Source organism: Coloeus monedula (assembly GCF_965178545.1).
Source record: "Coloeus monedula genome assembly, chromosome: 17".
Classification (NCBI taxonomy): Eukaryota; Metazoa; Chordata; class Aves; order Passeriformes; family Corvidae; genus Coloeus; species Coloeus monedula.
In genome coordinates this window covers 15,319,159-15,344,880 of record NC_138797.1, presented here as the reverse complement: position 1 = coordinate 15,344,880, position 25,722 = coordinate 15,319,159, and the positions used below count along the sequence as shown (strand labels likewise).

Below are 25,722 nucleotides of genomic sequence, written 5' to 3'. Positions count from 1 at the left end.
CACCTGGGGCCAGGCACTGCCCACCTCCTTCCCAGGTTACCTGACCAAGGCTCTGAGTATCAATGCTGGCACTGCCAGAACTACATGAGTATGAAACAAAAGCTCTTGTATTATTGTTTGCTAGGATGATGATAAATATCCTGTGCTTTATCAGATAAACCCTTTAAGTCTGTTTAGTCACCACACAGGAGGCAGAAAGGGACTGCAACGAGCTGAGCTGGCTTTGTGCAGCTCCTCCACGAGTGTCAGCAGCTGCTCTGGGAAGAGTACCTTGAAAGTGGAAAACTAGATCAGCCTGGGTGTGATGAGGAACTCCAGGCCACCGTGGATTTGGTTTGTAGTAGCTTTCCATAACAAAGTCTTTTTTTAACTGACTTTCTTTCTGCTCACATATATTTAGATATGACTTTCATTCTGCAGCACTCTGATGCCAGAGAGTTTTGGCTGCAACTGCAAGGGAAGGGACACGTGTCTGAGTCATGGAGTTGGCTCTCTCTAGTTGATAGTTAGTGAGTTACTGAGAAAAGATGAAGTTTGTATTCAGCTTTAGTTTACATGCAACGAGACCAAGTAAAATATTCCAAGTAGAATGAGCACATAATAAATAAATACACAAAAACTTATACCAGAAGGGGATGGAGTTCATTTTATAAACCACATTACTTGGCTAAACCAATCCAGAAATATTAGGCTGATGGACTGAAGCTTAAGAAACACAAGGCAAGAGTCCTCATTTTCTCACTGCTAACTCTTGATTTAACTCTGTTGCTGCTGCTGCAAGGCACAAGGGTGAATTGTGCTTGTGTCTGGTTTATTGTGCATGGTTTGGACCTTACAAATTTGATCCAAAACTGCTGAGATAAGCAGTGCCATTTGGTATTAAGACATATTTCTTTTAGCTCAAAACCAGCAAAACCAAAGGAGGCTGGTAATGACTCTTCCCTCCAGCAGCACCTCATGGTTTAAAAGCTGATGAAACTGGTATTGGATACCACAACACCTCTAAAACAGCAACTGCAGGGAAAGCACATGAGCAACAGCTCTATTTGTCCACATGACACTGTGCAGCTTCATCATTCTCCTAGATTTAACCTGTTTACTGGGGCAGGATGAGTCATTCAGCAAAGCGACTGAAAAACAGAGAGAGAAGAGCATGGATGTGAGAAAGCTATTTTTTACAGGAAATAATTGGGGGTAGGACAGAGGAACAGTTACAGCATGGTCAGGATTAGCTGAAAGTACAAGATAGGCGATGCTGCTGCTTTTTTATTTCTGTCACAAAGGAACAGCCAGAACAAATATTTAATTGAGGGGGAAACAAACCATTTAACAAATATTTAATTAAGGGAAAACAAACCATATTAGCCTTCCCTCTAGGCAGTTTTGCAGGGGATGAACAGTCAATAATGGAATCTGTTTCCCTCCCTTGAGCTCTTGTGCTTATGTCTATTAATCCATAAAACTATTCACTGGCTCTAATTCTCTGGCATCTTATCTTGTGCTGTGTCTTCACTCTGCAACATCCCCTCTGAAGGGCCTGTGGACTCCTGCAGAACCCTGGCCTCTCCACAAACCAGGTTTCCCTCCTCATATGTCTGAACTGAATCCTGAGCCTGCTTCTCGGGAGAAAACAGCAGAAAATCCCTGTCCCAAGGTAAGAGGGAAGATGCACAAGTGGCCTGAGAGCAATTCTGCCAAGCAAACCCAGCTCCCCTCTGGCCCAGACACGCAAATCTCCCTCTGCTTGCAACTACTCTGCTTTCCCAAGCAGCCCCAGTCCAGCCAGCCTGCACAAGGCATTTGTTTCCCTGTGGCTGATTTTCAGGACTACGGGCAGTGGGCACCACACTGAGCAGAGGAGCACACAAAACTGCTTTAACACACGGACTGTTTTTCTATCATGCCTCCACATCCTTCAGCAAATTTGGGGGAAGATTCTTCCCCCCCTTCAGGAATTGCCTCCAAGGCCATGGGCAGAGATGGGCACCAGCTCTGCAGGTCCTGGCAATGGGAGTCCAGCACTTTGGGGCTGCAGTTGCTCCTCCCAAGTCAGCTGGAAAGGATCCAGACCATTAAATATTTAACTGGTTATTGACAGAGTGTTACAATTCACATCTAATAATGTCAAGGAGGTGCCACATACAAGATACTGTGTGTCTGCCCACATCCAGCTGTTTGCTCTTATTTTGCACTTTGTCTGGAACTCCTTTGAGGGAGGAACTGCTTTTTTTAACTTTGGAATCAATGCAGTGTCTGCCACATCAGAGTGCTGGGGTTTCTAACATAAAATAATGTACTAATAAAAATACTATATAATACTACAGGGTGTATGTATAAATAAGAGACCACGAGACAGACCTAATTATAAGAGACATGGATAACTGGAAAAAGGAGTGCAAAAGACCACGGGGAGCAGGTACTGTAACCAGTTTTACATCTTGCCTCAAGAAGGCCAGGAACATCTGACAGTAAACAGCTTGAGAGAACAAGAAAAATGTTATCTGCATCACCCAGAGACTTCAAACTTTCAATCTGAGTCAATGGCATGAACGAGAAAACTTTTGTGCTCAATGTGAAGAGAGAAGAAGAGAGGAGAGAGAAGAAAGATGAAAGAGAAGAAAAAAGACAAAAGAGAAGAGAAAAGAAGGGATATCAATTACCAGAAACAGAATGAACTCCTCCATGCCCAGTGGAGGTTCACCTTTAGCTGAAGTGCAGCCCATACTATTGAGGTTGGGCAATTCCCAACTTCATCACAACAGCAATAACCCTACATTTGCTCAGAAATTAGCCCTCAATTATTTCCAGATCTCCCATCCCAATTCCAGATCAAGATGTAGGAACCACCACCCAAAGAGATTGCCTCAGGGAATCCTTCCCAGGATTTAACGATGAGCCATCCCCAGTTTTCCAGCTGTGAGGTCTGGGAGCTGTGTGTGACCCCACGCAACCCAGGCAGGAGGTGAATCCTGTGCTCAGGGCAGTGTCCCATGGGCACGCTGCAAAGTCTGGGATACCTGGCAAGCCCATCCTGATCTCTCCCAAGTTCTCACCAGCTGTGCAACCACGTTCTCCTTTAAACACAAGCCTGCACAGCCAGCTCAGAGCTCTGTGTCTGTGGCTCATATTGAACCTATTACTTTGCACTGCTACACTTCCTGGGAGAATTCCAACCTAACAACGGCAGCTCTGGAACCACAAGGATAAAACACCCTCTTGCCTAAAATAAAGATAAAACTTGCTTACGTTCGATATGATCTCATCGGAGCACAGCACACATTCAGCAGCAGTTGGCAGGCCGTGCCTGCAGCCACATCGTGGATTCAATGGGAATACTGTTTGTCCTGCAGTGGGGAACCAGCCACAGACAGCTGGAACACACAGCAGCAGCAAGGGCGAAGGCCAAGATCCCCAGCAGTCCCTGTGAGCAGTGCTGGAAGGAGAGTGGCTGCCAACAGAGCGAAATGCCCCGGCTCACACACAGCGCAGGGGAACCACACGGAGCCACCGGGTACCTGCTGCAAGGCCAGACTCCTAAAGGCACTTGGGTGGCTCACTCTCAACTGCATCACTGGGGTCAGACATCCAGCCACGTTTCAAACGTCAAATACACCCAGAGACAAGCACACGTCACCTCTCAGGATGTGGCACAGGCTGGGCCCAACTCCTCCCGCACAGATGGACGGAACGAGCGCTGGGAACACCACAGAGATGCCCTGCAGCAGGGACTGGGCATGTCCTTTGGGCTGCCCGGCAGAGAGGGGAAGGTTCTGTACTGGTAAGGGCTGGTTCATGGTGGGGAGGCAGTGCTGACCCCTCGGGTGCTCTCGCAGCATCACCTGAGGAAGGCTCCTGGCGTGGCCGTGCAGCACCGCGACAGGACCTCGCCACCAAGGAGTGACAGCACTGCCACCACCTCTGCTCTGGGAAAAGGGGACAGCTCTGATGGCTGAGTGCCACCAGCTGCTGCACTCTGCCACAGGCTCAGTGGACGGGAGAAACCAAACAAAGCACCAGGACGTGTCCATCCTGACCCGTGCTCCCCCACAACTCGAGAGGCTCAGACACTTGGCCATGGGCTGCAGTCCATCTGCAGAGCCCGTCCCAGCCAGCTCTGGGTGTTCCCTGGCACTGCAGGACTGCCTGGCAGTGAGCACATGCCACGCTTCCAACCACACTGGAGTTCCCTGCTGGCCATGGCATCGCCAAGCTCAGAGGCAGCAAAACAGGCCTGGTAAAGGCGAGGGACTATCCCAGGTACTACAAAAATGCCACATGAGGAGACCTAAAAATGGAAGTGACGGGATAAAACAGACTGTCCCAGAGGCTGAGTGTTTCTGCTCTTCAGCCAAGAAGCTAAAATTTGCTCAAGTTGAAGTGGGTGGCTAAGCCCTGGTAACTTCACAGCAAGTTCATGCTCCAGTGGGTGCTGGGAGAGGACAGAAGGAGCATCACAGAACTGAAAACTTCCCGTTTGACCTGACAGCAACCAGCGACCTTGGAAGAGCCCCCTCAAGCAGAGCAGGGTTATGTCTCATGGCCAAGTCAGCAGCCAACATCCTGTTGGGCTGGGAGCGTGCTCTGCCCTGGCCGTGTCACACATGGGTCACACCAGGGGCTTTCCCTGGGGTCCCCTGAAGAGCACTGTAAGCAACCCCTCAGCGTGACTAATCCACACTGAAAATAATCACAGAGCTTATCTTTGAGTGGGAAAACACCACTGTGAGTGGAGACAACCAGCAGAGTCTCCAGAGGGTCTGGTCACTGCTGACCCTGGCTGAGGTCGGGATGACCATCAGGAGAGACAGGACTGCAGCCTTCTGGCCAGAGAGAGAGGCAATTCCTGCGGCTCAGGAGGGTGACTGTTGCCAGTGAGGACTCCCCCCTTGTCATTTCTAGGTGTCCTGAAACATCCCCAGTTGTTTTCTTTTTCTCCCAGTGGTATGAGGTGCCCAGCCTGGGAAGGGGCCAGAGAACAACTGCTTTGGGCTTTTCTATTTTCTTAATTCAAGAGTGTCATCTGCACCCAGCTGTTAGCATTTTGGAAATCTGCTGGGTTTTGTTTGCCTTGTGTGGCTGACGCTCCAGCTGCAAACCCCTGGCAGCCAGCGAGTTTGCTTGAAGGACCTAAACATGAAAGCCTGTCCTGAGAGCACCCTGGGGCTCCCCTTGGGCAGCCCCCACCACCCTGATGGGAATGGGGCTAAACTCCACTCAATCACACCAGGGGAGTGTGGAGACTGGGAACTGCACAAATATGGACTGATCAATAGAATTGCAAACCATGATGGCATTGCTACCCAATTTCAGGTTTTCTGCTTTTTTGCAGTTGGTTTTTTAAAATCCCATCTTGTGATGGGTAAAATCAATGTTATCTATAAAAAGGCTGTGATTTAGAAACAGAACAGGCTGGATCAGAGTGCCTTGAAAGGGCAGGGAAGACTGCAGCGTTATGAGGAGGTGGGGGCTTGCTGAGACTCATTTCCAAGGAACAAACCTTTAACAGGGTGTGGGTTATCTATGTGAAAACACAGTGATTAGATAAAGTTAACAGATAGAGCTTTACTACATTAACAATTCTTCCATTTGACAGCTGAATCCCAAATCCCCCATTTTTATCCACAGCCATGCTCAGTTACTCAGGGACATGGATAAAATCATCCATCACTGAACAGTCAGATAAATACAAACCACCATTCAATGCAGCCTGATCACATAATTGGCCTTCACACCTTTCCCCTCCAGAGCAACCATGGGAACAATGTGGGGTGATTAATAACCCCTCATGGTTATATTTACTAAGTAAGCTATAAAAAGAAGTATAAGTGATAGGAAAGTGTATTTGGAGCAGTGCTGTGCTGGGGGTGCTTCCCTGGCAGAGGCAGGGTGGCCCTGGAGGCAGGGATGCTGTGCAGGGCCCTGGGGGGAAAAAGGGAGGCAAAATCCTCCCTAGAGAATCCCTAACTCCTGCAGATGATAAGCACATTGTACTTGAAATTAAACAAAGTAAAAAAGCAAATACGTAGTGTGGGCTGCTTGTAAGGCCACTAGACCAGGGAGAAGGGACTACTCTAATTTCCCTTTTACCTGGAAAGAAAAATAAATTGGGGGAAAAAACCCAAACCACCAAATAATAACCCCACCATCTCTTCTAAGGGTTGGAAAAAACCTGTCTGAGAGGGGAGATAGCTGCAAACACCTCGCTGAACACGTGCTGTTTGCCATCCCCCACAAGAGGCCTTGCTGTGCTCTCAGCACGGCTGGGCTGGACACAGGCAGAGGGCTGGGCGAGGAGCAGAGGACGTGAAGTTGGCTGTGCTGTCCAGAAGATGAAAACACTACTGCTGTTTATAGAGGGAAACCCAATTCGTCAGCCCAAATGAATTCCTGTGCTAATCCATGCAGGCTTCATGTTTTCCACCAGCCCCAGCCACTGTAAAGACTATCTTTAGGAGGCACAGTGTGTTTGGAAAGGAGCAGCTGGAAAGAGGGGACGCTTATGCCAGCTTGGAAGGCTTTCTGGTATGGAAAAAGAGGAATGCTCTCTTGGGTCTCCCCACAAAATTAAAGCATCTTCATCCAGAGCAGAATGATGCCAAGCACAACAAACAAAAGCGGCTTTCCCCAACTCTCCTGGGCAGCCTCACTCGGGGCTCACAATGGTTTCCATAGAATTTGTTTTGCTATCATAACAAATTCGATCTGTCCAGGCGTGATGGTCACGCTGTTTTCGAAAGACAAGAAAATTAATTTCCTCACTTATTGCTCTGCCAAAGCATTTTTGCCTCCGTGCCACAGACAGGGACTCCCCAGATAACTGGAGCATCCGAGCGCTGCGGTGTCTTGAGGAGAGAGATCCCCGAGAGGCTGGCTGTGGCACTGAGGGCTTGGGGGAGGCTGCCCTTTGCCAACCCCTCACCCCACAGGCTCTGATCCTGCCAGGCTGGGCCTCGGGCAGTGCAGCCACGTGGGCAGCAAACCCCAGCCACCACCGTGTGCTCCGCTCAGGAGGAAATGAATGCCTTGTGCTATTCACACAGACTGCTGGAACCAAGGAAATACTGCAGTCTGACTGCGATTAAGGGCCAGATTACTGGCCAGGGTACTGTCCCCGAGGACTGCACTGGAATGTCCCCCATGGCAGAGGCTCCTTCCAGCCCCTGCAGAGACACTGGCGCTCTGCAGTGGGTTTTGAAAACAGAATGTGTTTCTGCATGACAGAAACAGTTGGAGGAGCATTTAGTGCTGCATCTAAACCAAGACTGTTATCTGAACAGCCTGAAATTCTGAGGAGTTATAATCTTGATCTAGAATGTGCAATAGTTTTGAAGAGCTATGAAATGCAACCAAGTACAAAACAAAGGGTCAGAGATACTAATTTCTAAAACAGACATAGCACTACTTTTGTGTTTTAATAATAGCCTATGAAAACTGTCCTCAAGAAAAACTTGTATAAAAATCACTGGCATTTTTTTAAAAAGGAAACACATGTTACAACTCCACTAAGTTATCTGAGGGTATGAAGCTGCAGGATGACCTCAGAAGAGCCCTCACGTAACCCAGCCTACCCAACTGAAAACTTCACTTAGGGTCTGCCTGCTGGAGTCCTAGATGCTGCAGTCTTGGACTGCTTTCCAAGGAAGGAGACAGCACCCAACTCAAAGCAAATGAACAAGGGTGCAGAAGAAACCAGATAAGAGAAAATGTAGTGCAATTTCAAGGAAGAAAGATACACAACCCAAAATAGAATTAAAAAATGCAGCTGCTAAAAGTCCCCCTCCAATTAGCCTCAGTTCTAGCTTAAGCCTGGATCTGCCTGACGCCTGGTGTGTCCAGACTATTTCCAGGCTTTGCAAACATCAATTTGTACAAAATGATAAAGACTTAATCTGCAGTGACTTGAACAGGGGCACTTCCCTAAGCACAGGTTCCTGTGCTGGTGACCAGGGACACTTCAGGAGAACAGCCCTGCTGCCTCCTGGGGAGAACTGGAAGCCCACTGATGGGCTGACAGCTGAAGAAGACCCAGCACTGGGAGGTATCTGACCACAAAAGGAATGCAGTGTCTGATACATCATCCAGGCCTCTGGTCTTGCGGCTGTGGAGTCTCCTGGAACTGAGATCTTACCAAAAAACTGACGCTGTGTTACTCATAATGACAGATATTGAACCCAGGGAGGTTTAACTGTCACAATACTTTCACCATTGACTGCCATACTTAAGAAGTGGTTCCCCCTTCTTTTAGTCATTCTCACTTTTTCCAAAGAAACTTAGAAACCACCTAAATAAACCAGCACCCATTGAGACACTGCAAATGTCATAGGAGTCATTCATGTGTCTCACTATTTGTCCTACATTTGACTCGATTCATTCACGGGTGATGAAGTCATCCCTCATTAAGAAACCCAAACCAAACCAAACCAAACCACACCACAATTTGGGAATCTTTGACTAGACTCCCCTGGCAGAGCTGATCAGAGGGAATGATTGCAAACTCACACTCCTCTAATTTACTGCTGCTTTTGCCCTGGCCCAAGTTACTCCTTGCATGTTGAGAGTGGAGCTTCAGCCTCCTTGCAGAAAGTCAGAGCAGGTCACCACTGAGAAAGGACCACACTGCTGGCACTTTGCAGGGACATCACCCCACTATTTGTGCAGGGTCTCTGGTGTTTGGTGCACAACCAGCCCTTCCCAGAGCCCATGGCCCCCAGCGAGCCAAACACGGCTGGGTGGGAGCAAGGGCCGGCCCCTTCTGACCTTTACTTCCACACCTGACAATTATCCATGAGGAAAAATTCCCCCTCAGGTGGAAGCCTATCACTCCACTATCCACAGGCAGAAGTCAGCAATACTTTTCTCACTACAGATAGTTTTAATTGCAATCTCACTCGAAAGAAATAGTGTTTGTTCAGCTGAAGGCAGAGTTTAGTTTACATTTCGGAGTGCAAAGTTTCCAAATTAAAAATCCACAAAAGGACATGGCTTGATTAAAATGGGAACTGTGTGGATTAGGAGAACCTGTAAGAAGATGGGGAGTGTGAGCCTTGTTTCTCACTGAGTCAGTAAGAGCTGCTCATGGTGAAGCCCTTTGATCCTCAGTGGTTTGACTCCAGTCAACAGTAGCTGAAGATTTAACTCTTTTATACCTAACACGGGTTAAATCCAACTCAAGACCAAGTTTTCAAAGTCATTTGCAGACCATTAGTCATGCAAATTTGGAGAGATCAGAGCTTTAATTCCAAACAGACTGCAGCATCCCTTGGAGAGGTGCACGTAAATTGGAGAATATGAAAGCCTGCAAAGTTGGGAATACTTGGATTTCAGGTTTTTGTGCAGACCCCTCTTAGAGCGAGGAGTCATCTGTGAAATTTCCAGTTGGATGTATGCCCAGATTTCTGTGCTTGCAAAATTGAAGCATGGGGACTTGGAGTGATGATTCAGACACAACTGCATTGTTTATACATTTTAGGTTTCTTCCTGGTAAACACAGAAAAAGTTGTATTACACAGTGAGGAAGAGCATGAAAGCCAGCACCTGACTGAAAATCCAAACTAGGAGCTAATGTGCTGAAGGGAGTTTTATGGTCTCCAAGTATTTGCTCTTCCCCAGTCCCCGACTCTCCCCCTGGCACAGCTACGGATGCACTGCTTGTTTTACACATCAGAGGAGCTGCAGTGATCTGTTAGCTCATTGAGTACCTCTCATAGCCAGTGCAGCATTGTCTTCTTGTGCATTTGTCCAGTCTGCTTTCGAAATGCCTCTAAGCACTCACTGCATCCAAATCTGAGCACAGGAGTCTCTGGGAACTGGTGAGGAAACAGCTATAAAATGGTTGGGCAGTGTAAGGCCATAGCAGCTTCTGCTGGGCAGAAAAGCAGCTCTCACTGCTCTGAGTTCTCATAAGAAAACTAACTTGGATGGGAAATTCAGATGATTCATTCTCATATTTTTAATTTTAAAATGACCAGAGATTTATAAATAAATACTGATTATAAATGATTATATTTTATAACTATATATATAGGTTTATAGTTGATTATGAATAAATAATTATATTGTTACTTATAACAAAGTATGAAAAACAGGTGGAAGAAAAATGGACTTTAAGTTAATCAATTTTAGATCTTCATTCTTGTGAGAGAAAAGGTCTATACAAACAAGAAGTCCCCCACCAACTATCCCTGCTGCCTCGCAGGATGTGACCTGAGCTGAGAAAGTTCTGCCTGTGCGAATAACGCTGAGAATCCAGGCATTTTTCTACAGTAGAAGGCTTTATAACTGCCTTTCAGTTTGCACCATAAAAAGACTGTAGATCTTTAAGATGGTTATTCTTGCCAGGCATTTTATTTCACAATAGTTAAAGAAATGTGCAGATGTTTTCCAAACTTTTCCGAGCAGCAAGGCTCTGTGCAGCTGCTCCCAACCTTTCAAAGTGCAGCTCAAAAAGGACTCAAGTTGCCTTTTCAAGAGTCATTACAGGAGGAGCTGAATCCTCCCAGTTATTACATTGAGCTTTAAGGGGAGAAAAGACCCTTTCCCCACCTTTGCACATTCCTAACATTAACCCAACTTGTACCAAATGAAACTGTGAAGAGCAGCAATGCCAAACCCAGGCATTCAGGGTTCAGGAGTCAGGCCTCCAACAATCATGAGATTGGTTTTTAAATCATGCAATCAACCTCCTGCCCCCAAAGTAGCATCATTTTTGTCTGTCTGGATTTTGAAAGCCCAAAACATCCAGGTTTGTACTTTTAATGTTCTGTTTTTTTCTTGGATCAGACCTGAAAAGATCATTGAGAAAAAAAAAAAACCCCTCTATATTCTGCTACAGTTACCTGCACAGAAACTTTTAAATTGCTATTAATATTCCAAGAACTGCAATGAAATTGCAAAGAATTAGCAAAAGCCTTGAGCTGCCATGTGGATGTGAGCCAGGTCACTGATTATATTCAATTGCATCATGCTCATTCTGAAGGGGAGCTAAAAGGATTTTGTCCCCCTCCCTATTTGTGAGGGCAAATACACACCTTGCTGCAGCTACAACCCCCATCAGCAACGCCCGCTCCTATAAATGAACCCAGTTCATTGCATCACCTTCGCTGGGAATTACTGGGATTCATTTGAAGGTGATCAACAGACCAGGCTGAGCTCGTGCCACTCCTGTCATGGGAAGATCCCTTCTATTCCCCCTCATGTTCACATCCATTCTATCAGCTGCCCCAGCTGAGCAGCCCTGGCACTGCTGGAACAAACGCCCTGCCCGTGCACACTCACCCCAGTACAGCCCCTTCAGTGCAAGGGCTGCCGGTGGTTCCCTGACTTGGCCTGAGCTGTGCTGATTCCAGGGTTTTTACACCGGCAGAGCTGTGTCTCTGCAAGGCTTTTTACCATAATAGCTGTGTTAGCAAAAGAAAACTTAAAAAAAACCCCAACCACCTCAACCAGCGCAGTTCTGTGGTGAGCTGCTGGAGTGTAAAGCAAGCCCTGTTCAAGGCTCCCAGAGAGCACTTCTCTGGTTCCACGCAAAACGGAGAATTTAACGCTAGAATGAGTTAATCCCCTTTCCTGCTTTGCACAGTTTTGTTATAAACCATTTTCTAGCTGCGCATTTCTCATCACCAAAGTCCCCGTTTTTAAAAACTTTGTCAAAACAGTTATGATTTTGACTGAACTGAAAGAATTTCCGTGCGAAGCACCCAGTATCACTCCCAGCTTGCAGGAGGATTGCTGACCCCTTCTCCTTGCACCCTGCACTTGCTCACACAACAGCTTTGCTCTGTCTCCAGACTCTGCCCAAGAAATCAGAATGTTTCTGGCAGACACACCTGACCCCAGGGACAGTGACCTGCCAGCCATCAACGCTCACTGCTAGAAAGCACCTACAATTCTATGATGGATACAGCATGAAAGGAGTGAGCCTGTGGAAAGGCAGGAAAAGGAGGGAGGAGCTCTGCCAGTCCCTCCCTTTACTGCAACATGTTTTAACCACCTACAGCACAGCCAGTGCTGCAGCAGCTCCTGCACACCTGGGGGCACCTGCAAGTCTGGGATTCTCCAGGAAAGTCACGGTTTTACCACTGACTTTTTGCCTCAGCTGGAGCCAAGTCCCTCAAAAGCTCTGATCCTGCTTCATCCATCTGTGAGAGCTGGGGAAAAGCTTGTCTGCCTCTTTCTGCAGTGGAATAATTTTAATTCGTGACCATTTCCCTATGCTGGATGAATAGTGTCACTGGAGTGAAAAATGTTATTGTTATTATCCCTTTAAATTGAAAGTGGATTGAGGGAATAAAAGTAAATGTATGGTCCATTTTGGCAGATGTCTTCCAACAGATGGGTGTCTATGGTCTCCTTTGTAAGAGCTGTCTGCTGCCTGTGATTCAGACTGACTAAGGAATGCCATGAGCTTGGAGTAAATGGACAGTAAGTCTGGGAAAGGACTTTATTGTGGTTTAGAAGCTTTCAATTCCCAACTGCACGAACAAGTTATTTTTTTCAAGTAACTCTTTGCCAGTATTTCAAAACTATCATTGAAAATTGCTTGATGCCTCCTGAAAACTGAGTGCTTTCAGCTGATAACAGTCAGCCCTCAAAAACAGGGACATGCCTTCCACCCCAAATCCCTAGAACGGGCCTTTATTGACTTGGGGCAGCAGGTCCTGGGGGGACCCTGCCCACGGAGGAGGCAGCAGTGCCCATGTGCCCCTCAGAGCAGCACTGGGCTCCTAATGGGCTCTGCATGTTCTCAGCACAGGAAATGCTTTGTGACACAACTCGCCTCTGGGCACTTACTGCACCAATTAAAGATTCCTGAGCTCGAGAACAAAGAGGTGCCAGTGGAACTATGGTTTTAATCACTTGATTCATTTTCTTCCTTCCTCTACTGCTGATTTGGGATGTATGGGTTTTTCTTTTTCTCGCTTTGTTTTGGTTTGCATGCTTTGAGGCAGCTGCTCAAAAAGGCTGCTGGGGAAAGGGCAGTCTTCAAATGGGGCTGGATGTGTCTGAACTTTTTAATAATGAATTGTTTCTAGAGGTGAAGAGCAAGATCAGATGGAGCCTGCCATAACAGTGAAGAGACTCAGTTCTTATTCAGGTATGCAAGTGTAGGGATTTTTCTGAGAATCCATGTGTGTTACTAACATGAATTAATTAATTAACTAGAGGGGAGGATAAGATACTGTTTAATAATGGTAAACTGAAGTACAGGGAAATTAAATACTTTGCTTGAAGACCAAGCTCAGACTCAACCCAGATCTTCCTTCTAACAGACTGATCTTTCTACTTCCTGCCAACAGACTACAGGGTTTTGGGAGCAGAACTACCTTTTTGTTCTCTTTTTATATTGCCTTTAGAAAAGCAAGACTCTGCCATAGGATGGGGGCATGCAGATCCTAACACAACACAAAGCCACAAGAGCAGTGATCCAAAAAAAAAACTGCAGTGTACCCAGGGAGTGCTGCAAGGTCCCAGCAGAGAACAGAAAATCTGTAATAATGTGAGTCAGAGCTTCAGGAATGAGTCTGATGAATACATAGATTTGCTAGAGTGTTTGAGCAGAATGTTTTGGAGAACATACAGGCTTCACTCTTAGTCAAACTCTGCCTGAGCAGAAGTGACCACACCTTCTATGAAAAGTAGTTCTAATTAAAAACAGAGCATGGCTTTTTTAGATGCAAATTGTTGCTCGAAACTGAACCCCAGCCCATTTGAAGGATTCAAATTCGCTCCTGTCTAAAATGCCAGGAAACAAGAACATTTCCCCTCTGCTCTGTCTTGCTGTTAAACTCTGTGCATGGACACAAGATGAAAACAACTACAAACCAACCTAAAAGATGCCCCTAAAGCCACCATCTTCTGTGCTTTCTGTGGATGGGCTCACTACAGTGTTTAGGGAGAAAAGCAGCTTCTCTCCAGGCAGGCAGGACCCCTGGCCCTGCCAGTGCAGCTCCAGTGCTCAGAGGGTTTCCCACTGGAACCCCCAGCTGGCAGGAGCTCCGTGCCACCCCCTCCATCCACGTGCAGGGCTGGGGAGGGCAGCGGGAGCTCAGGACGTGCCAGCATCCAGCCAGAGCCCTGAGGACTCCCTGGCAGGAAGGAGCTCGGTCCTGGAGCAGCACTCTGGGCTGACAGTCCCAGGAGAGCCAGGGTTTCCTGGAGGTACTCCCTGCCCAAGGAGAACAGAGCTGGCCAGAAAAGAAAGCTTCCTCCTGAACACGAAGAAGGGATTTGAGTTTCATTTCACAGTACCATGGGGACAGACTAAGGATTGTTGCTGAATGAAAGAACACACAAAGGAAATGCAGGGATGTAACACACTCTGAGTGCTGCTGGATGAGCAAAACTGCACAAAGGAGCACACTGCTTGTCATGGAGGTGATCCAAAGTGCTGGGTGATGTGCAAGGACCACACGGCACATCCTGCACAGCCATTTTCTTGAGAAATATCTGACATGGCTGAAGTTTTCTGCGAAATACCTGAGCTCACTATAAAACATCTCCACTGATCAGCAGCCTGATAAACCACTACACATCATCTGCCTTGCTCTTCTCCTCCCAAAAAGAGATTGCTGTGCACCAAAAATAATTTAGAGCTGCTGTATCCAGCAGGCACTTCAGAGTGTCAGATGTGGTTAGACAGTTACTATTTGAATAATGACAATCATTCTTCTTTGCAAAGTTCAGCCTGACAGCTGAACCGAAGAGATCTCAATCTAGGGCTGGCAAGCTGATAACACTCAAGACAAGCTACACCAGCATGATCTGTGCATGGAAGTGAGCCCTGTGTCTGTGTCCCAGATGGGGAACTGGCCCACCAGTTCCTGGAAGCTGAGCTGCTTCCCCAGGGCTGCACAGGAGCCCTCTGGCTCTGCAGGAGGAGCACAATCAGTGCCCCCAGCCCCCTCTCGATCCTGCCCCACCAGGGGGTGCAGACAGTGCTGCAAAGAATTACATTTTTAACTGGGTTTGTGCTTTAAAGAGTTAATCTCATTGCTCTGAGGGTGCTAGAGGAACTAAGCTCTATTTGTCAACATATTTATGTGGTTGTTTGGGTAACTTTTACCATTGTGGGCGGTTTGGTTATGAATAATATTAAGATGAAGCCTTGGCTGAAACGAGCTTATCACTCTGTCACCCTATGGCTTTCACTTGCATTTGAAGGTGATCCCTGCTTGCCAGCACTAGCCTGCACACCTGATGCATCCTGAAGGATCTCCTGACATGCAGGGGATCGTCACTCCTAAAGTAATTCCAACAGTACTGAATCTGTGGGGCAGAGGTGTGTAACTAAGGTTTCCCTGTCAATTTTTCAGGAACAGACCCTTCCTCTGCAGATTCTTCACACTATGTGATAACAAAAAGTTACAGATATATTTTTTTTTTACAGAGAAATATGGAGGAGTAAGTGTATGAAGGCAGTCATGTGTGGGAATGTTGAACTTGCGATGGGTGCATATCCAAATCCACCCTCTCTGACTGGATAGTGGAGCCTTCCTTCCAGTAACCCTGTTTTGTAATTCTGTCTGGGAGGGGAAGGCTGGGAAGCTGCAAGAAGGCAGCACAGGCTGGGCTGGGCACCTCCTCTCTGAGGCTGCACCAGCAAGAGGAGAAGAGGGGCCAGTGTCTTCTTCCAAGAAAGCACATGGCAGGTCTGGACTCCTGCAGTAGGGTCACAAACCAGCTACAGATCTGCTGAAGTTATCACCAGGGGGCTGTGGGTGGTACCAGCTGTGCAGCTCTGCACAAAGAGCTCCTGGCACATGGCAAAACCCACCCGAGAAGATGGATAAAGATTTGTCATCACCTGCCTTGAGGCCCAGGCTGGTTTGGCTGCACTCAATCTCGAGAGCCCACAGGCTGGAATCCTCCTGCAGAGGGGGGAACAGCTCTTATCTTTTCAAGGCAGGGGTGAGCAGGTTAAGTGTGCTGAGTTCCCAGTATTATGAACCCTGTGGAGCAGTGAAGGCTCTGAGCAAAACCAAACCATGGTTGCCCGAAGAAGGACAAATAACATATTTTTTACAGCAGGAAAGGGAAGAAAATAATGAGTGGTCCTGCCAGCAGTGACATCAGGAAGCTGAGAGAGCTGAAGAGAAGTAACAATGGTGTCAGCTATGGGATGCTCTGCTCTGGTCACACCCAGGACAGCCCCAGCACTCTCAGCATGCCCACTCTGAGTGGCACCAGCTCCAGGAATGAGGAACCAACAGCGTGGGGCATGTCCAGGTCACTCATGAAGTTTGCGGCAAAGCTCAGAATAGAAACAAAGTCCAAAACACCAAGGCTGTGTGTTAACCATGAAGGCAGCGGGCAAGAGCTGATGAGAGGAGGCTACAGCAGCAAAGGGATGAAAGCTGGACTGTCAGCAGAACTCTGGAGAAAGGAGAACAAGGAAGAGAGAGGAGGAAGATGGGGGAAGGGAAGCGAGAGACACCAAGCAGTGATTGCCCAAGAGCCTGGGCAGCAGCAGCAGCAGCAGCACTTGGCTCATGCCAAGCCTGCCTGGGGAAGCACCAGCTCAGTGTTTGTCTGTGAAAATCACAGCAAGACTTAACAGCTCACTTTATCTCAGAAGAGCTTTCTGGATAAAAGGGATTCGAGGGAAAAGCCTCCATAATCCTTTGGGTTTGCTTTCTTTTAATACTATAAAGCAGAAAACCAAACTTTCTAGTCAGGAAAAACATGGCTTTTGTTATGTTCTGAGTCACTTTTCCCCAGCAGCAAACAATGTGGCTTTTCAATTCAAGTCCTGAGCATTTCAGAATGAAATGCTTTGCAAAGCCCTAAAGTAAATCACAATTCTCCAAGTCACACTTGCAGCTGATGTAAACTCACTGAGGTCAGTAAGAGACTGCAAGTGACCCATCCTGCCTGGCCTGATTTGGGTGACATGATTGATAAATTAATCTCTGGCTGAAATCAGTTCAAGATGATCCAGTCAGCCAAGGAAAAGCCTGGGATTTCATTATTAATTGCTGCTGCTCTGCCTAATGGCTCCTCTTAGCAGGGAGGGTGAGCGCATCCTTGGTGAGCTGGGCTGCAGGTGGGTGTCACTGGCCTGATTAAAAAAATTAATTTTGCAGTCCATCTTGGGAATTCTTTTAAGTGGACTTTGGCCTGACTTTGAAGTTAGCTTTTACTTCAAGATTCTTTTTTCTTTCTTTTACAAGGTGTGTGCCAAGTATTTTTAGAAATGTGGAAGAATCTCTCAGCTTCTCATATTAAAATTACCTTAAACGACAGTGTTTAGTTCTCCTGTTAGAAAGATTCTCTTGCTTTGTTACCATGCCCAGTTCCCTGAATGGAAAGTGAATCTCCTCAGTTATAGTTCTCCTAAATCTCCTGCTCAGAGAAGGGAACCAGTAAAAACTCTCCAGATGTTACTGCGATGGCACCAAAGCTGCATCAGCTCTGCAAACACAGCTAACAGAGGAAACCATCCAAACTCTACTCTGCCCACAAACCCAGCAGTGAAGGCTGCACATGATACAGAGCACCAGGACCCAGCTGAAGAAAGCCAAACTTTCACAGGCACAATTTCACAACTCCAGGTGAGTTAAGTGCAGTAAGAATCCCAAGCTAATGGGTGCTTAGAGCACATCCTGGTGCACATCCAGGAGACCAAGCCTGCAATTGCCTGGACTGAGAGGAGAGCAGAGTTCCCATACGAGACAATCAGCTCTGTACTTCCTGCACAAGTACATCCTGTATTTGCAGCAATATATCCAGCAGCCTCACTCTGCCCCCACTAAAATCAATGTTGGGCTTGCTGCTGGTCTCTGTGATTGCAGTGTCCAGCTGCACTATTAATTTTGCATTGATTTCCTCCTGCCAGGAACGTGCTTTAATAAAAGAACCAATCAACCAGACTGCCAATAGCTGCCTACCTAAGAAGAAGCAGGATATGTTCAAAGAAAGCTTTACTCTAAATTATGTTCATTCCTAAAGGCTAAATCAGCTGGCTCACAACAAAGAAACAGCATTGTTTTACTTATCAATGTCCCACTGTTCATCTAGAACATCTGCAATGGTTTTGCCTGCAGCACTACCCCATTCATTACAGGCCTTGATAGACTGCTCAATGGGCTTTTTTCTGGTACAAAATGTACAGAGCATTTTACAAAGTGGACTTTGCCTTGATATGAAAAATATAATAAAATAATTAAGAAGTGCATTTCGTTTCAGATCTGCCATCTTCCAAACTGGCAATGGAACCTTTGGCAAATGGAAACAAAATGGGACCAGCTCAACCTGGCAGCTGAGCCTGTGGCACAGAGCAAGCAGAGGGTTTCTGTGGGTGAGTGGCCAAAGTGCTTTGCCTTCTACCAAAAATGCACCTAATGAAAGACCCAAATCCAGCCTGAATGCACAGCAAATGTCCACACCCATCAAAGGAGGCCACGCCGAGGAACAGGCGCATTGAGAACTCTGACCTTGCCCCCTCCCTCCAACAAACGTCCCGAGAGAGAAACACAGCACTTACCATCATCCAGGTACGCCTGGTCCAGGTTCTGCTCCTGCTTGATGGTCACTCCTGCTGGCAGCACCTCCTTCTGGTCACTCCCTGGTGGCCCATTCTTGGCTGCCCGCTGGCCTGGGGCCGCCTGCTGCTGGATCACGGTGGGGTACGAACTGGGGCTCAGCCTCTGGGCCTGGCTGGCCTGGGGCTGGCTGGATCTCGACACGTTGGATGTGAAATTTTCACAGCACATGATGTGCTGGAACTCCTGGTGGCTTCCACACCTCAGCTGCTGGTTGGTTGGAGAGTAGTGGATCACAGGAGAAGGCTGCTGGTGGCCTGGGGAGTGGTGCAGCACGGCTGATGTTTGGGCTGGAGAACCAGCGTGCACCAGCACGGACCTGTGGGCATCTGCAATGGCAACTGGTGTGGCCATCAGGTTGGGCTGCTGGTAGCCCAGCTGGCTGGGGCTCAGGCTCTTGCTCCTTTGGTAAATCACAGCTGGGTTCTGCTGGTGGTACCGCGAGTCGGGAGAGGAAAGGCCTGAGCGCAGCTGCTGGCAAGGAGCCATAGTGGCCACGAGGCAGGAAGGGGACTCGGTGGCCATTGTGTGCTGTGAATAGTAAGGCTGTGTTACTGTCCCCAGAGCACTGTGTACTGTATTGCAGATTAAGGCTGGATCATAGTCATCAATGGGCTCTGTTTTGATTGATGGTACTAGAATAAAGCATGCAAAGGACATTATTCGTAACGAGCTGAGGAGAAACAGAGAGGTTTTCCTTGAAGTAATAAGAGATTTAAGCCTTTTACAAGATTTGTGTGTCTAAATTCACGTCACAAGCACTGAGTTTAATAAATCACCCACATGCAACCATGGCAAAGATTCTTCAAAGCACTCTGTGCTAAGAGCTTCTTGAAAAATCTTTAACGTACTAACGAACCACAAATTGCTAAAATTGAAAAATTCAACACTCCAGCTCCTATTTTAATTCATTTAAGGGCTGTTCTGGAACACAGACAAAATAAGAAGTCATAGATAGGTGTTACATGTAGTACTTCCATCTCAAAGGAAGACTGAACCAATATAAATCCCAGGACATAAACAACTCCCCATCTTTCTGTCAGACATTTAACGAGTGACCAAAGGCAGAGCTGAACTATTCTAGAGCTTTTGTCTCCACTGCACAAGGTTTCCTCAGCGCAGAGAGCTGAAGACCTGTCTGACACCATCATTTAAAAGACCATGATTTAGTAAGAGTTGTGTGAATCCTGGTGGGGTAAATGATGGTCCTCTACATTTCCAATGATTTTGTTTGTCAAATCTTTCCCAAAACACTACAGAAACACCACACAATGGAAACCATAAAGTGGTCACGCAACATTCCTTTTTGGAAGTAAAGATTCCTTCTCCTAAGTGGTCTGTTTTAGGGATTGTATTGAGATGGAAGTGTGCTTCTCAATACCATTCCAGAGCAGAACAATTTAGCAACTGTACAAAACCTTCACATTGGTGACACCCTATAGAGTTCATAAATTCAGGGAGAGAACCAGAGATTTTCAGGCTGGAGGAGACCAAAATAAAGAGTCTGAACAAACGTTTTGCCTCTCTTTAGAGACAAGTCAAATTAAGACATCATTTGAAGCTTGCATAAAACCTGGTGCTGTTATTTTGTGCTTTCTGGTTTCCACAAACACAATACTGTGATTTTCTCACAATATTTTTCTCCAAGCCAAAGCTGGGAAATTCTGGGAATCTCCTTCGTAATCCTGTTGCATTTATTGTGACATGGCTCACCAATCCCCGGAGGAAGAACATCAGAAAAGCATTCATATTTTTCTCAAGTAGTCTCATTCTAAAGAATATATATTGCTTGCCTTCCTCCATCCCAAGCCCTTTCCCAGATCTGGTGTTTTCTTATTGCTGGACACGTCAGAGAAGGCAACACTCATGGTTTTGAGGGTCACATCATGTCCCAGACTGAGCCTGTTCCCACTGAGGCTCCTGGCAAACTTCCATCAAGTGAATAGGGCAGCATCAGCCCATTGCCAAGATAACTGAGATAGCTGCCACCCCAAAGTGATGGAAATCCTGATCATAAATCACAGGCATCCTTTAAACCAAGCAGCTGTTGAGTGCTGAGCTGAACTAAATCAGCAACGTTTGGCTCCTCAAAGAACAGCAAGAAAACAACAGAGCAGAAAATCAAATCTTGCTCATGAAATAAGACAAGTGGCTCTGTCCCTGAGAATTACCTGGGTGATAGGTGAAATGCTGGGGTTGGCTTCTTTTTCTTTTGCCATTGATGACATAGAAGTTCACCTTCACGGCTGTGCGGATGTGCTTGTTCCGGTACTCGGGAATCTCCACAAAAAGCATGCTCTGAAATGAGGCAGGGGACAACAAGGAATCACCTACTGGGGCTGAGCAGGGATTTTTGTGTGCAGCTCCCCTTGCTATATCTGCAGGCATAACAAGAGAAATCTCCCTATTCATCCCTATAAAGAAGGGTATGAGAAAAAAGGGCAGATGGTGAAAGATCAGAAGATTTTGGTACTGGCAAGTTGGTTTCTAGGGACTGTATCCCTCTGGAACTTGGTGCTGTCCTGAACTTGGAGAGAGAAGTCTCAGCTACAAATGAAACATGAAATGGTGATAAATGCAGAAGCACTGCTAATCCCACAGTGCTTGATAAATGAGTGTGCACTGCAGAATTCCCTCTTTTTGTCAGAATAACTCCATTATTCTATAGGCTTTCTACTGACACACAGCCAGACCCCAGTGCTTGGGCAGCTCCCTGCTGCCAGCGGGGCAGGCACGGCCCATGGCAGTGTCACTGCTGGCTCCTGAAAGATCTGCCTGCCCACAGCAAGGTCCCAGCAACAAAGGGAACAAAGAGGCTCATTGCCTCCAAAGATTAGTGTTCATCTGAACTCCTGCAGGACAAACCCTGTCCTGCAAAGGACACGGCACCCAGGGGCCAGGGAAGGCAGGACAGCATCCTGCAGAGCCTGGGCTGGCACCCAGGGGCCAGGGAAAGCAGGACAGCATCCTGCAGAGCCTGGGCTGGCACCCAGGGGCCAGGGAAGGCAGGACAGCATCCTGCAGAGCCTGGGCTGGCACCGTGGAGTCTGCAGGACACAGATCCAGCAGTGACTCTGTTTGCTGGGGGCTGCTGCTGCATGAATGGTTTCTTTCTGCAGCACATGTACTGCTGCAGCATTGGACATTTGTTCACCATTGCTGCTCTTTCTGCTTTTGAGATGCTCTCTGGAAGCTCCCCCTTGAACACAACTTGCTCCCCAGAAGGTGCACGAGAGGACACCCAGTGCTTTGCATACTTACAGGCTGGCTCTTATCTTTGTCCACCGTTGCCTCCATTTCCCAGATCTGCTGCCCATCTAGAAGAATATCACAATATTAACCCCTCTGTGGTTTTTTTTTTACATCATAGAACTTGACTTATTAAAATTTAAAAAAAAAAGCGACAAATTAGGGCATCAAGTTAGCAAAGCTCTCAAAGTGGGCTTAATTTCAAGCACCTTCCCAGTCCAAACCAAAAGCAACAGCATTTCATTTAAACACATCATTGAATACTTCTCTCTCTAGGAAAGAGCTCACATATATATTAAAATGAAATATTTATGTAGAAATTAGCCAAACTGAAGAATGAAATATTTAACACAGGTGCAACATCTGCTTTTTACCAGGCCTGAGTCCAGCCAGCCTGACTGATGGAGGGCATCATGAAGGTCAGATAACTTGTTCATGGTCACACTGGGTCAGCAGCTCAGCAAACATTCTCCTAGAATGCCACTGACAGCCCTAAAGCCATGGTAAAGTACCAAATATTCACTGTGCTCAGTGCAAAAGCACCTCACTGCATGTGTGACAGCCTCTACCCTGAACCACTGCAAGCCTTCCTGCCCTTAATTATTACATCCATGCAGCTTGTCTCCATTCTGAGTTAGACAAAATTATATTTACAGAGGAAAATAAAATTTGATCCCTCTGTATGGAATATCACCAAAGTAACCCCTGGGCTGTAAGAGTGTATCAGCAGTGACAGGACATTCATGTATAGACTGGGTGCTTCCTCTGCTTATAAATATTCCTTAAATCTTGAAACATTTTTTGCAGGGCTTTCCTTAATTTTTTTTTAGATTTTAATCTTTATCCCTTTGATTTTTATATTCCATTGAGCCTTTTAGCCAAGCAATTTGCAGAAGAAAAATACTGATGGGCAGAAAAAGATTGCCTCATACCTTTCTGAAAGCTTGCTTTTAAACTGGCCAGGGGACACGTATCCCAAGGACCTGACAGGACTGGGAATGCTGCAGCCAGGAGGCTGCTGTCTGCTTTAGGGGGAGCAGTGCTGGCTGCTCAGGGGGTTCCCCAGACCAGGCAGGACAAGGGGGAAAATCTCCCAAACCCTGTCCTTCTCACAGGGCTTTTTATTTTTCCCAACTCTTGGAAGTTCTGCAAGAGCTGCTTTTGTCCTCTGTTATTTAAGTACTTCTGCTTCTGGCAAAAAGGGAAATGAAAGAGTATTTTTAAATGCATTTTGCATTTTTTCTGTTGTTGTGCTCTTTGTTCTGTGCTGGGCCCAGACAATGAGCTGACAGATGTGCCAGGCTCTCCAGGCAGCCCTTCCCCAGCTGGGCTCCGTGGCCAGGACGCAGCCCCGGGGTCCCTGTGTGCCCCAGCTCCGTGTCCCCTCAGCCCAGTGGGACAGAGCCTCACCTGCCCAGCACCCCACCCCTGGGACAGCCCTGCTGGGCCCTGCTCACACACACTGGGGACAGGCAGCCTTTCCTGGAGGTCATGGCCCACATCCCTCCCTCCCCTCGGGATGGGCTCCCTCACCCCAATCCTTCCCTGGGCAATGGAGACAGCCAAGGAATAGCTGGAAGTGTGGCTCCATCAGGAGATCAGGCTTCCAGCTGCTCCCGCTGCAAGGAGGGAACACTGAACAACTCTGAGTTTTGTCTCTTTTTTTTGTGTTACGTTCCCCCCGTGAGTCAGTTGTCTTTTCTAACGTGGGGCTAAGTGGCTGCTGGGGCTGGGATGGCCTCAGCAAAGCTCTCACTGGAGCCAGCACATCCCAAGGGACCAGCACAAAGGCATGGAAAATATTCCATTATTTAATGTCATTTAACATAAGCACTCACTCTGGCCACTACTATATTCAATCTATAACCCTGTGAATGCAGCCAACTCCTTGCTGCTGTTGAGACAGCAAACAGGGAAGGGGGAAGCCAAAATACTGGGGGGTTAATCCAGAAATCCTTGCCTGATGACAAGGCAGCAAATGCTCAGTGGGGGGATTCCTCTTCTAGGTGAAATTTGTGAAAAGAAACCATCACCGTATGTGTTAAGGAACCTCCCCACACTCCAGAAAAACCCCAAAGGATAAAGTTTTAGAGTTCTCTGAGGAAAAGAGGAGGGAAAAGGAAAAAGAAAATATGTCATAATGTAAGAGACACACATCAGAGCTGTCTCAGCAATGCCATATGAAGATGTCCTGACAACAACGAGACAGCCAAGCAGGAATATTTGACACTGGTTTTGCTCCAGGCAGAATGTTTTCATCTTTGTTTCCGTACTGCTAAATTCAAACAGTCTGTGCAGATAATAACGGCACTAACTTCACGAAGAAGGTGGAAATCAAAAGGATTTGTTGGTCCAAAATGCATAAACTAAAGTAGAAATGGGCCTCCAAGTCATCTGCCACATTCAGGAAGCCTGTGGAACACATGCAACCACAACCACAGGGGATTTGATTTAGTAACTGAGCCACCGAAATTGCACTAAAAGCTAATGAAACCATCCATAAATATCAAATGATGTTCAGGCTGAGTCCAAAGTCTGTGTGGGTCAAAAGTAAGAATGAGAATAAGCAAACAAGAAATGAATGTATTTGGGGTTATCATTCCAACAATGATAGAGGCTTCTGTTTGGATAGATTTCATATTTGTGGCAGCTAAACAGGTTTCTAACAAATCTGTCAGCAGCAGCAATCCCTGTTCTTTGAGCACTGAAGTCCTGCTGAATTTAACCACTCTGCAGTTCACTCCCTGACCTTTATGCTCAAATATGATGATGTGGCTCCATCTGCCTCATGGCTTCACTTTAGCTCGAGACAATCAATATTTGCTTTTCCTTTAACCGCTCTGGATATGCACATTATGGGGAGCTTTTGGCAGAGGGATGAGGGAGGCTGTGAGGAAAATGAGAAATACAATTGCATTCAGAAGTCTCTCTCTACTTTAACCTATTCTTTTTCCTGGTAACAAAAAGAAAACTTTTGATTATGCACACTCTGGCAGCTAATGGAGAGCAGGAGGAATAAACTGAGAAGTCTCAGGATGATTTCAGGAAATTTTGAACAGAGAAAACCTGCACCAAACTGTCAACACATGATTATCATCTTTAGAATGTGCATAAATGCAAATTTTTTTAGGAGGAAAGGAAAGTGGATGATTGGAGAAAGTCCTCAACAAAAGTGGGATTCTTATTGTAAGGATGTACTAAAAATCCTGATGCTGATGTGACAGCAGAGCACAGCCCCAGTACAAAACTTGTCACACCAAAGGCCCTTCCCTGGAACCCAGGTGGTGCCCGGGCAACAGAAATGGGTTTGGCTTTGAGCAGGAGGTTGTGCTCAACCCTCCAGAGATCCCTTCTGGCCTTCATTACCCTGTAATTCTGTCATGCCACAAATGGGACAAACAGCTCCTGCCTGGAAACCGAGAAGATTAAACCCCAGCTTGATTAATAATTTAATCTAAAGTCTACAAATGCAGATAGCTGCTTATTGCACATAATTAAACTGCTCCAACAATGGAGAGTACAAAAACTGCAGAAGATCACTCGGGAATCCAGTGCCAGGCCCACGTGTGTGGTGCCTTTTGAACAGTACCTTCACCACAGGGAATTCAATCCCTGCCTCTGCAAAGGGCAGCAGTTGCACTCAAGATGATAAAATATTCTTGGATTTAGACCCTGAGGTCTTACCAGCCATGGCTGCCTCATGCAGTATTTTTACTGTTGTGGTTCCCTGCTCATTTAATGGTTTGTCTTCATTGGCAAGTCTTTAACACCACAGGTCAGTGAAATGTTCAGGAAATAGAGATTTTTGTGCTGCTTCAGGGCTATGAGACGTAGCATTAAACCCCGATGAGAGATCTGATTGTGTCAGCACTCTTTGGAGGAATGAATGAGTTGTTGGAAGAAAGTAATTCTACCCTTTCTAACTCCAACTGCG

General features: G+C 46.8%; 1 protein-coding gene across 2 annotated transcripts in view; it reads right to left on the bottom strand.

Annotated features, from left to right (window-relative positions):
* Positions 1 to 25,722, bottom strand: part of NFATC2 (nuclear factor of activated T cells 2) — a gene marked incomplete at both ends in the record, with an annotated part of 72,574 nt that overhangs the window by 6,888 nt on the left and 39,964 nt on the right. For both annotated transcript variants that reach the window (XM_082292575.1, XM_082292576.1), the window contains 3 exons: positions 18,482 to 19,174; positions 20,711 to 20,837; positions 21,801 to 21,856. In XM_082292575.1, coding sequence (XP_082148701.1) covers positions 18,482 to 19,174; positions 20,711 to 20,837; positions 21,801 to 21,856 — 876 coding nt within the window. The remainder of the gene's footprint in view (positions 1 to 18,481; positions 19,175 to 20,710; positions 20,838 to 21,800; positions 21,857 to 25,722) is intronic.